The sequence below is a fragment of the Halichoerus grypus genome, chromosome 1, assembly GCF_964656455.1.
Source record: "Halichoerus grypus chromosome 1, mHalGry1.hap1.1, whole genome shotgun sequence".
In the NCBI taxonomy this organism is placed as follows: domain Eukaryota; kingdom Metazoa; phylum Chordata; class Mammalia; order Carnivora; family Phocidae; genus Halichoerus; species Halichoerus grypus.
In genome coordinates, this window is record NC_135712.1 from 195,745,632 (window position 1) to 195,758,131 (window position 12,500).

General features: G+C 37.9%; 1 protein-coding gene across 9 annotated transcripts in view; it reads left to right on the plus strand.

Moving 5' to 3' along the window:
* Positions 1-12,500, plus strand: part of SFMBT1 (Scm like with four mbt domains 1) — a 124,057-nt gene that overhangs the window by 71,905 nt on the left and 39,652 nt on the right. For all 9 annotated transcript variants that reach the window (XR_013449630.1, XR_013449633.1, XM_036102583.2 and 6 more), the window contains 2 exons: positions 4,328-4,422; positions 7,411-7,651. Coding sequence is in view for 7 of the 9 variants with exons in the window: in XM_036102583.2 (XP_035958476.2) it covers positions 4,328-4,422; positions 7,411-7,651 (336 nt within the window). In the remaining 2 variants the exon portion in view is untranslated. The remainder of the gene's footprint in view (positions 1-4,327; positions 4,423-7,410; positions 7,652-12,500) is intronic.

The following is a 12,500-nucleotide window of genomic DNA, read 5'->3' on the forward strand; positions in this document are numbered from 1 at the left end:
GACTTACAATCTACCATTTCTTAGGGAAACTGTGTATTTTTCTTTTTTATTGATAGTGGATATAATATTTAGAGACCGCAGTCTGGGTGCTGGGGTGCTCATTGATACTAGGTTGTCGTTTCTTGTAGGCCTTATCCATTGACATAGCTGGAAACTACACGTCTTTTGAAGAGAAAAGAGTCCGATGGCTTTGTTTTATATTCACAATTTTAATTTAAAATTGCAGGGCTTTTACTTCTTTGATTTTATGCTTGCGTCCTTTTCTTTTGGAATTGTGTTGTTTCATAATGATGTTAATATCATCACTTATTTTTACCCTATAATATTTCTATAATTTTTTCAACAGTACCAACATTCCAAGTATTAGTATCAGTGTGAGGTTTAAAATTTCTTCATGGTTTTTGCCTCTAAATATATTCCACTGGGGTTTGCAGTCAGATATTATATTTTAATATGACATGAAGTAATCCTGTTTTCCTTGTGGTTATGTCACCAACAGGCATATTTGTTTCAGTTGGAATTTTTTTCTTTTGATTTAAATATGTTTCTAAAATTTTATAAAGTATCTACATAGTGATAAAGTCAAAATTATGTAACATTCCCATTTTCAATCTGATACTATTCATCCTTTTCATTCTTCCCTATATATGCAACTGGTTTTTATTATTTTACTCTTCTGTTGTTCATTTAAAAATTATAAACAAGTATGTGTGTGACTACATACATACATATATTCATAGTCGTATCTCTTAGATACTGGAAATTATCCCACATCAGTATGTAGTAATCTTTCCCTTTTACAGCCATATAGATGTAGGGACCTTATTTTATTCAGCCAGTTCCTTACTGATGGACATTTGGGTTGTTTCCAATCTTGGCATTACAAATAGTACTGCAATGAATAGCTTTGTACATGTCTTTTTGTATTTTTGCCAGCATATCTTTGGGATAGATTCCTAGAAGTGGGATTGCTGGATCAAAAGGTAAATACATATGTATTTTGCTAGTATTGCCAAGTTCTCTTTCACCAGGGTTGTCATTGTGCTTTACCTACTTAAGCACAGCCTTACTGTAGAGTACGTTGTCAAACTTTGGAATTTTTTTTCCAATCTGATATCTCAGTGTAGTTTTAATTTACATTTCTTTTAAAATGAGTAAATTTACACATCTTTCCATATGTTTAAGGACCATTTGCATTTCTTTTTGATAAATTCTCTTTTTCATGTATTTTGCTCATTTTTCTATCAGATTATTAGTTTGTTTCTTCTTGGCTTGTTAGTAGTTTTTAATTTATGAGAGATTTTAGTTCTTTAATTCATTATTTTTAATGTAGTCGGTGTTTATTTTTTTATTTGTAAATTAGCATGCTGTTTGAGGGAGAAGGTTCCTGGCTAAGGACCATGAGTGTTCAACCTCATTATGGTTTGGTAATGGAAATTGACTTTCTATGACCCATACTTCCAGGATGCTTCCAGTGCAGTCTTTGTTGGCTTGTTACATTTCTGGTGAAAAATTTCAAACAAGTAAAAACAAATGGAAAACAATTTAACAAACACACATGGATAAAAATGAATGGAAAACAATACAGCAAACACCGTGGTACCTACCGTGAAGAATTAATGTTAACATTGTCCAGTATTTGTTCCCATTTTTTTTATTCCTGTAAAATATCCTTAACACCAAGTTTGCCCTTTTAACCATTTTGAGGTGTACAGTTCAGTAGCATGAAGTACATTCACGTTGTTGTACAACCATCAGCACAGTGATCTCCCGCACTTTTCCATCTTCCCAAGCTGAAACTCTGTACCTGTTACACAGTAACGACTCCCCATCTCCCTTTCTCCCCAGTCCTTGGGAGCCACCGTTCTCTTTTCTGTCTCTCTGGATTTGACTGCTCTAGCTCTCACGTTTAAGTGGAATCATACAGTATCTGTCCTTTTGCAAGATCCTGTCCTTAGGTTCATCCGTGTTGTCATATGTGCCAAGATTTCCTTCCTTTTTAAGGCTGAATAATATTCCATCATGTGCATAGACCATCTTTTGTTTATCCGTTTATCTGTTTATGAACACTTGGGTTGCTTCCACCTCTTGGCTCTTATGACTCTTATTGCTCCAAACTTTTGTGTACAAATATCTGAGTCCCTGCTTCCAGTTCTCTGGGGTATGTACCCAGAAGTGGAATTGCTGGATCATAGGGTGATTGTATTTTTTAATTGTTTGAGAAACCACCATATAGTTTTTCACAGTGGCCCCACCATTTTCCATTACCAGACCAGCAGTGCACAAAGATGCCAATTTTTCACATCCTTATCAACACTTGTTTTCTGCTTTTTTGGATAACGGTCATTCTAGTGGGTGTGAGGTGTGTCTCCTTGTGGTTTTGATTTGCATTTCCTTTATGATGTTGAACATGTTTTCATGTGTTTCATGTGTTTTTTTTTTTTTTGAAAGAAATAAAAGCTAATAGGGTTTAAGCCTCTTTTGTACTTCCCTTCTAATCCTATTTTCTCCTCTCATCTCCGAAGGTAGCACTGTTGAAGTTGATGTATGTTCTTCCCACCTTTTTTTTTTTTTTAAGATTTTATTTATTTATTTATTAGAGAGCGAGCGAGAGAGAAACAGCATGAGAGGGGAGAGGGTCAGAGGGAGAAGCAGGCTCCCCGCTGAGCCGGGAGCCTGATGTGGGACTCGATCCCAGGACCCTGGGATCATGACCTGAGCCAAAGGCAGTCGCTTAACCAACTGAGCCACCCAGGCGCCCCCCACCTTTGTTTTTATACTCTTATTAATATGCATGCATTTATCAACATGATACTGCAAAGTTTCCTTTGAAGTCTAAACTGTATCTTGTGCTTTTCATTCTGCACCTGCTGTTTTTATTCGATGTGGGTTTTTTTTTTTTTTTTGAGATTTATCTATGACAATACTAGTTCATTCATTTCATCTGCTATATAGTACTACTCCATTGTAGAATTGCCGTAATTTAGCTCTTCTCCTACTGATTGCTTTTGTCTGGTGCTATTACAAACAGTGCTGTGGTGAGCATCCTTGTACTTGCCTCCTTGTGTTTGTGTGAAGCATAGGCTCCCCTAGGGTGTACTCATTCAGCAACTGTTTATTGTGAACTTGCTAGTGCCAGGCATTGTTGTGGGCAGTGGGGGTACATCAGGAAACAAAACCCTGCTCTTCGAGAGTTTATGTAAATTGGGATTATTTGATTCTGGAATATTTGAATCTTTGCCCACTCCACAAAAATTTATTGAGTCTCCTGTGACAGAGATATAGGAGTGACCAAAACAAAATTCTGTCTTGATAGAGTTTATTTTCTAATGGGGAGGATAAAAAGATGTATGGCATACTGTCAAGTAGAAATGAATGCCTTTAAGATAATGAAAGCAGAGTCTGGGGTTTCTGCTTTAGATAAGTACTGATGGAAGGCCTTTCTGGAGAGAGGACATTTGAGGAGAGGCTTGAATGAAATGAAGCTGGGAATGACACTGGGGAATGAGTTTTTGAGCTGAGGAAATGAATGCAGAGGAGGCTTGGAAGAAAGAACCAATGATTAGAGAAGAATAGTAAGAATCCCAGGGTCACTTGAGTGCAGGGAGCAAAGAGGCTGGTTGGGGATGTAGTGGCAGGGAAGGTAGCCAGAGGTCAGACCATGTTGGGCCTTTGCAGTCTCCCAAAGAGTTTAGATTTTATTATAATTGGGATTAAAAGGTGAACGATATAGTGGTTAGGTCTTGGGCTAGACAGAGAGCAATAGAAATGATGGGAAGTGGTTAGATTTGGGATATATTTTAAAAGTGATACCTACAGAATTTTCTGATGGTTTTGATGTAAGATGTGCAAGAAAAGTTGGAAAACAAGGATAACTCAACATTCTTGGATTGAGCCAAAATATAGACTGGTGGAGGTGTCTTTTACTCAGTTGGAGAGTACTAAGGAAGAATCAGGTTGAGAATTTACGTTTGAAATGCCTATTAAGTATCTCAAATAGTTGGCATTAGATACTAAATGATGGTCCAAAGTGATTGTAACAGTTACACTCTCACCAGCTTCATATAATGCATTTGAGTGAGTCCCTGATGGATACCAGCAGGAGACCGCATGTCACACTTCCGTGCTGTTGGGATTCATCAATAATCAATGCAGTAAAGGAACCTGCCATTAAAAAAAAAAACACGTAATTATTTTGTGTGTAAAATGAATTAACTTGTTGTGAAGTAAATTGTGTAAGTTAGGGTTACTAATTTTATGTTTTTATACCTTGAGTTTTCTTTAATTGGGGCTCACCTGTTTCCTTTTGTTTTGATTTTAATTCCAGATGCTGGATCTGGTGTGGAAGAAGTGGAATTAAGCTGGGAAGATTATCTAGAAGAGACAGGGTCCACTGCAGTTCCCTATGGATCTTTTAAACATGTAAGCAGTAACTGTATTTGTTTTACTCACTATGTCCCATTCCTTTGTCTCATTGTACCCTCATTAGAGAGTTTAGAGTTATTTTAAGTTGGAGCACTTGAAAAGATTTGAGGGCTTTTTCCTTTTCCCTCCTCCTGCCACCCTCATTAAGAAAGCGGGACATTTTTTTTTTTAATATGTTATTTATAAGTAATCTCTACACTCAACTTGGGGCTTGACTTTACAATCCTGAGATCAAGAGTCGCATGCTCTACTGACTGAGCCAGCTAGGCCCTCCTGGATATATTTTAAAATCCTTTTTGGTTTTGTGTATTTTCTGCCACTCACTGCAGGACTTGTCTTTTTGACTAGTCATGAATATTCCTTTATTTTTGTCAAAAAACCCTCTATAATTGAAGAAAATGGTTTATTTTCTTGCACTTTGTTTTATGACCATTGGCTTGCACATTGGGAGTAATTTCAGTAACATTATTGCTTTCTCTCATGTTGAGCAGAAGCATGAGTAATGTCATATAGTGGGTCAGATTAGTGGCCAGTGCCGTGTAGTTTTATGCCCTAATAGCCCAGTTTAATTCTTAATCCATTGACTACATATTTGCCCTGTGTGATGTCTTTAGAATGTAAGAAAATACTCCAGATTTTATTAATAATTTATATTCAGACCTAGTTTTTTAACCTGTTCACTTACACTCCATCTTAAAACATAGAATTATTGATTCTATTGATTTCATGTTTGTCTTAGTCTGTTCAGGCTGCCATAACACAATACCATAGATTGGGTGGCTCAAACAACAGAAGTTTATTTTCTCACAGTTCTGGAGACTGGAAGCCTGAGATCAGGGTGCCATTATGGTTAGGTTCTGGTGAGGACTCTTTTCCTGGTTTGCTGACAGCCTCCTCACTGTGTCCTCACATGGCAGAGAGTGAGAGAGCAGGCTCTCTGGTGTCTCTTCTTATATGGACACTAATCTTACTGAATCAGGGCTCCAGTTCTACGGCCTCCTTCCCCTTTACTACCTCCGTGAAGGTGCTGTCTTCAAATACAGTCACATTGGGAGTTAGGATTTGAACATACGGATTTTGGGGAGACACAATTCAGTCCATAGCAGTGTTCAACAGGGCATAGTTCCTTTGTTCTAGGATTTGAGAAGGCACAAACGCTCACTCAGAATTGTTTGATTTTGTCAAGTTGAACTGTATTCTTAAAAGTGTTTTTATAAGCTGAAGAATCCTGCTTATTTTCAGTTTGTTTTGTAAAAACTCAATCATGATAGTTGTCCTTTCTGTTTTTTAGTTCATTTATGTTTTTCTTAAATTGAAGTGGTGAGATTTATATATTTTAAGTAAGGATTTCATTTTATATTGACTAATCTTTTATAAACGGTTTCAATATTTTTTAACATAGAAAGTCTATTTGTGATCATGTAATATTTTTGAATTCTTGTTTTTAATGTTATTACTAATCTGATATGTATTTATCAAGCTTATTTATTTATACTAAAATGAAAATGGAGGACAAATTTTCTGACCAAAATCCTGGATCTAAAAAAATGACATTTTAAAGAGACAGATCCACCTTTTCTCCTTGGCAAAGCAAAAAGGAGAATGAAAAATAGATGTATACTCTCTCATCATCAAATGTAGAAAATATTTGTAAGCATTAGTCAGTATATCGTGAAGGGCTGCCAGATATAGTGAAAATCAGGCCATGGTATAGGAGGGTGCTGGGAAGAGATGCTGGTGGATAGCTGATCACAGGCCAAGCTGGTAGAACTCAGATCTCCAGGACAGTGGAGATGGATGGTTAAGCTGCTGGCAAGAGTTTTATAGGACCCAGTTTGGAATAAAGGAGGGAGGGAAGATGGGGCTGAAGAAGAAATTAGAGGCAAAACCACATTTGCAAGGAGGACGAGTCTAAGATAGTAAAATAGTTTTCCTCATGGTACATGTCTGTTGGAGGAAACAGCACCAGCTTTGGGAAAGGCACTAAGCTTTATCTGAGTCTTCCTGAACAAAAGCTTTAAGCTGCTAGGGGAAGGGATGCAAACCCTGTTAACCCCAGGATGCAGGTGAAATCCATTGCAGCCTGGAGATAGAAGAAATAAAAGCCTTTTGTCCCTGGAAGAGGGATAGAAATACAAGCTGGAGCAATCGAGGTCCCTTACAATTGGGAGAGGGGTAAGATCACTGAGAAGTTCCTACTCCTTTTTTTTTTCTTTTTAAAGATTTTATTTATTTATTTGACAGAGAAAAATGCAAATTAAGGTCACAATGAGATAGTTGCCACAAGGATCGTGCTAGTCTGCTCTTTCCTTGTTTTTACTTCTTTCTCCCACAGTGAGAAACGTCGCTCTCGTTTCCCACAATATATGTACGCATTTAATCTTTGTATACACAGGAAGTAGTTCCAGAATTGCTCACCTTTACCTTTGTGACCATATAATTTATCATCTGAATTAGGACACTTGGAGAGAGAAACGGGGCATTATTAGTTACTATTCAAGGATAACAGGTGTAAACATAGACTGTTTCAGGGGCACTGGGAGGTGTGGCTCCTTACATATGGTACATATTATACTAATTTATTGTTATTATAGCTTCTTTTGTCCTTCCCCTTTTCTGACTTCATAAATTTTTTGAGGGATGGAGAAATCACTCTTGAAAACATAATATGTTGAAGGTTATTAAAATGGTGAACATTTAGCGATTTATGTACTTCATAGAAAACATTTTCTGTAATCACAGTAGGCTGCTTTGGTGAAAATACTGAGTTGTATTAAAATTCCTTCGGAGTTGGCTGGAACAGAGCAGCATGCTGTTCCCTGTTTGTTTGGATCACTGCTATGAGTTAGAATTGGAGTTTCTCAGGTTTCCCTTGGGAAGGTTGTATTTAGTGCTTCAGAATTGTAAGTCTTAAAAAAGAATTTTGGCTAAAGAAATACTCAGTTGAGATACTTACCTGGTGGTTAGTAACATTTCCCTGTTCAGGTGGATACACGTTTGCAAAATGGATTTGCTCCTGGGATGAAGCTGGAGGTGGCTGTGAAAACAGACCCTGAGTCGTACTGGGTTGCCACCATCATCACCACATGTGAGCAGTTGCTGCTGCTTCGCTACGAAGGGTACGGCGAGGACCGGAGGGCCGACTTCTGGTGTGACATCAGGAAGGCCGGCCTCTACCCCATCGGGTGGTGTGAGCAGAATAAGAAGACCCTTGAAGCGCCGGAAGGTAATGCGGTGCTTGCTGTGGAGACGTGCTGTGGTACTGATGTGTGCACAGCCTTGAGGTCTTCGTTCTCCCACACACACAGGCTTCTCTAACTTTCTGGGGTTAGCGTTTTGAAGGAAAATATTGATAAGGAATAATGCACATTTCCCTATCTTTAAAAATTATTTTTGAGGCTTCATAAAGCCTTGCATCTTTATGATACTCCTAGGGAGCATCAGTTGCTTATCATCCTGTAAAACTGTGAGGCTCTCTGAGTTTGGGACGTGTAGGTCTGTTTGTCTTGAAGTACATTGGGCCAGATTGCTGTGCTGGTGATTCTCTTCTAATTTTATTGTCCTCCGTCTTCTCACCCCTAGGTGATCTGGGACCTATGAATTCTTAAAATGAGTCAGCTGAAGTTCCCTTCCAGGAAAGCCTTACGGGGAGTAGAATCCAAATTAAGTAGGACAGAAGGAGGAGGAGGAAGGTCATGTAAAGATGGAGAAAGGGGAAAGAAGGCTTCAGGTTTAAGAAAATATCAGAGCTTATATGTTTTTCTTTCAACTTATTTTGATATAATTTCAGATTTACAGAAAAGTTGCAAAAATAGCATAGAAAATTCTTAGAGACTTTTTGCCAAGTTTCCCTAAATGTTGATGTTTTACCAAATATATGTTATCCATCCCTCTCCCTCCTTCCCCTCTGCCTCTCATACACACATGCATGCGTGATTTTTCAATGAACCATTTGAGAGTCAGTTGTAGGCATGATACCCTTTTACTCATACCTTAATGTACTTATAAGGACATTCATTAGCACAGTAAAAATAACAAAAGAAGGAAATTAACTTTGTAACAAAATAAGGAAATTAACTTTGATATAACACTATTATTGAATCTGTAGATCTTACTTAGTTTTTACCCATAATGTTTTTAATAGTAAAAGGAAATCCCAGATCATGTGTTGCATTCAGTTGTCATGTCTCATAAGATTCCTTTAATTTGGAACAGTTTCTCAGTCTTTGTCTTTCATGACTTTGACATCTTTGAAAGTATAGGCCAATTTTCTTGATAATGTTGATTATGCCTTGTTTCTTTTCCTGGTCCAGGATTCAGTCCAGGATCATACATTGCATTTGATTGTCGTGTCTTTTCAGTTTCCTTAAACTTTCTTTTTATTTCTTGGTGTTGATGTTTTTGAAGAGTACAAGCCAATTATTCTTTTAGAATGTCCCATAGTGTGGGTTTGTCTGATGTTTCCTTAGACTCAGATTGTGCACTTTTGATAGGAAAAATGCAGAAGTGACTCTCTGTCCTTCTAGGGCATCAGTCATTATTAGGACACACATGCTGTTGGTTTGCCCTGTAACTGGTGATAATAACTTTTATCACTTGATTAATTTGCTGTATGCCAGGTTTTTCCATCATAAAATTACTTTCATACCTCTAAATTAATAAGTATCTTGTAGGAAGATACTTTGTGATAATGTAAATATCTCATCACTCCTCAAACTTTTACCCACTATTTTTAGCACTGATTGATCATTTTTATCTTAAACAATTATTACTCTAATGTTTACCAAACAGTATTTTCTAATTCTGTCTACATATCATGGTAAGCTTTCTACAAGAGAAAGAACTTTCCTTTCCCCTCATTTACATACATACGTTTATCTGTGTATGTCAGGGTAGACTTCATGATTCTTATTTTACTCAATGGGTTATAATCCTTTACTGTGTTATTTATTTGGATGCTCACAATGTCCTGGGTTTGGCAAGTGGGCACCCCTTTAAGCTGGCTAATGTGTCCTCTGTTACGTTCCCATCATTCTTTGAGTGGTTTCTTATGTTTTAGCACAAGAAGCTCGTCTCTGGGTGCCTGGGTGGCTCAGTCAGTTAAGCGTCAGCCTTCGGCTTGGGTCATGGTCCCAGCATCCTGGGATTGAGCCCCATGTCAGTCTCCCTGCTCAGCGGGGAGCCTGCTTCTCCCTCTCCAGCTCCCCCCTGCTTGTGTTCCCTCTCTCGCTGTCTCTCTCTGTCAAATCAATCAGTCAATCAATCAATCAATCAATCTTTAAAAAAAGAAGCTCGTCCCTGAAATTGGCCATTTCTCCAAGAAGTCCTAGTTTCTTTTGGTGAAGAATGGCATTTTGAAATGAAGATTTGGGTGTTAGGGTCCTTGGGCGTCTGTGGGTTTGTAGCGGCCTTTTTTTTTTAAGGTTTATTTATTTATTTTGAGAGAGAATGGGGGGTTGGGTAGCAGAGCAGAGGGAAAGAGAATCCCAAGTTGAGCGCGGAGCCTGATGCAGGGCTTGATCCCAGGACCTTGAAATCAGGACCTGAGCTGAAACCAAGAGTCGGACCCTTAACTGACTGAGCCACCCAGTAGCCCCTAGTTGCCATATTTGAAGCGTTTTGTGAAAAAACATTGTAAGAGGAAGCTCTAGAGACATGAAGCTACTGGCCGACCATCTCATTGTAAGAGTCTAGGAAAATGCATCGAATTGAAATGCTTTTAGTTGGGTACAAGGTTATAACGAAAGAGCGAGAGGGAGAGAGAGGAGAGAAGGGTGGAATAAAATCATTCCAGAGAAACAACCATAAAAGAGTTGAACCTTGTGTCAAAAACATTTCAAAACCAACTAAGAGAAAGTAGTAATAACGTTAGAAGCGGTGAGAGAAAGTATAAATAAAATTTATAAAAATTCAGAAACGAGATGGAGAAAAGGGAATTTGAAAAGAGAAAAAGTAGGAGTTAGGCAAGAACTAGAAATAAAAGCATATTAGAAATGAAGACTAAGTTAAAGTGAACACAGGAACAAATCTACCATGGATAATATCTGAAGATGGAGGATGAAAAGGAAGGAAAAAAAAAAAAGAAATGAGGAAAGAAAAAAGACTTGGGTAAAGTCACTGAAGGAAACCACAACAGTGAAACAATAAAATACAATAAACTTTCATTCAAGAAAACTTGACTGAAATAAAGTAGGACTGAAATACATATAGAAAGGGCTCACTTTGCACATGGGAAAATCAAGTGAGAACAGCTATATCAAGGTGAACTTTTTTTTTTAAAGATTTTATTTGTTTACTTATCTATCTATCCACCTATCTATTTGAGAGAGAGACAGCACTAGCAGGAGGGAGGGGCAGAGGGAGAAGCAGACTCCCCGCTGAGCAGGGAGCCTGATGTGGGGCTCAATCGCAGGACCCTGGGATCATGACCTGAGTTGAAATCAAGAGTCAAATGCTTAATGGACTGAGCCACCCAGGTGCCCCTGACACTTGAACTTTAAAATAAAATCCCTTTGTTATTCAGGCAAAAGGTCTAAATTTCTTGAAAAAGAAGGAAACAAGATTGTCATCAGACTAATTGACAGTAATGAATAGTTAAGAAATTCAGTAAAAGAATCTATGAGACAAGGGTTTTACGTCTGGCCACACTGAACTTCAGGTATAAAGGCCGTAAGCAGTCTGTTACAAAGATGTGAAGATTCAGGAACAGTGTTCCTGTGAGCCCTTCCCAAGACATCCACTGGGGACTGAGCTTTAGAAAACCAAGTGAATAAAGAGACATTAACATAAGAACTGTTAATGAGACATTAAATATATGTGTGGCTGTAGAACTTCAAACTAAATGAAGTTTACAAAGGAGACAGTGTAGTATGTAATGGCTACATAATCTGCCAGTGTAGATACAGTGTAACTGTAAAAATGTGAGGCAGCAGAGGGGGAGGGCATGTGCATAGTGGTAAAGCTCACTCACTGCCTTTTCAAAAAAAGCAGCTTTACTGCAGAGTAATTAAACTAATTACCTTTTATTTTTTATTTTTTTGACTAATTACCTTTTAAATGTTAATTGAGAGTAAAAGACAATTACCTGAAATGAGATGGTGAAGAAGAGGAGAAAAAAGAGGTTTTGGCTAATGTTAGTATTGTTTATAGAACAAAGAAATGGAAAATAGTCCAAAAATAGAGAGAACTAAAGTGTTATATAAAGTTATTTGTATATGCTAAGGTAACCAGAAAAACAAAAACACAAACCTTTCTAAACGCCAAAAGATAGATTTTAAAAAGTGTCTGTTCAAATAAAATAGATCACATAGTGAGAGACTGTGCACACACACACACACATATCAAAAACTTATATGACATTTAGCAATATGACAAAATTGAGGGCGTACCTACTGATAATATCAATAAATGTTAATGGGCTTAGTCTTCTATTAAAAGTAAAAAAAATGGTTCAGGTTGACTCGGAAAGCAAAACCCACTCCTGTGCTGCGTGTACAGGAGACCTGCCTAATGCAGAGATTCTGAAAGGGTTAAAGTACAAGGATGGACAAAGATATGTAAAAATCAAATCAAATAGAGAAGAAAGTAGGAGTGTCAGTCTTGGCATTTCATAAAGGTAGAATTCAGATCAGAAGGCATTATGAGATAAAAGGGTACTTGATAATGATTAAAGCTGCAATGCATGGTAAAAAGAAATGGGGACCATCTACCTACAGTCAGGGAGTGTTCTCCTGGATGTCTTGTTTTATGAAAATAGAAAAAATGTATAAAGAATGAAGGAGGGGGGAGTATATGAATGTGTGTATGTGTTCATTTTTAAAAAATAAAAGAATAAGTCTATTTAAAAAGTTACCTGTGTGGGGAGGTGCCTGGGTGGCTCAGTGGGTTAAGCGTCTGCCTTCAGCTTGGGTCGTGATCTCAGGGTCCTGGGATCGAGTCCCTGCCTTGGACTCCCTGCTCAGCGGGAAGCCTGCTTCTCCCTCTCCCTCTGCCCCTTCCCCCACTCACGCTCACATGCTCCCTCATTCCGTCTGTCTCTCTCAAATAAATAAAATCTCTAAGGAAAAAAAAAAGTT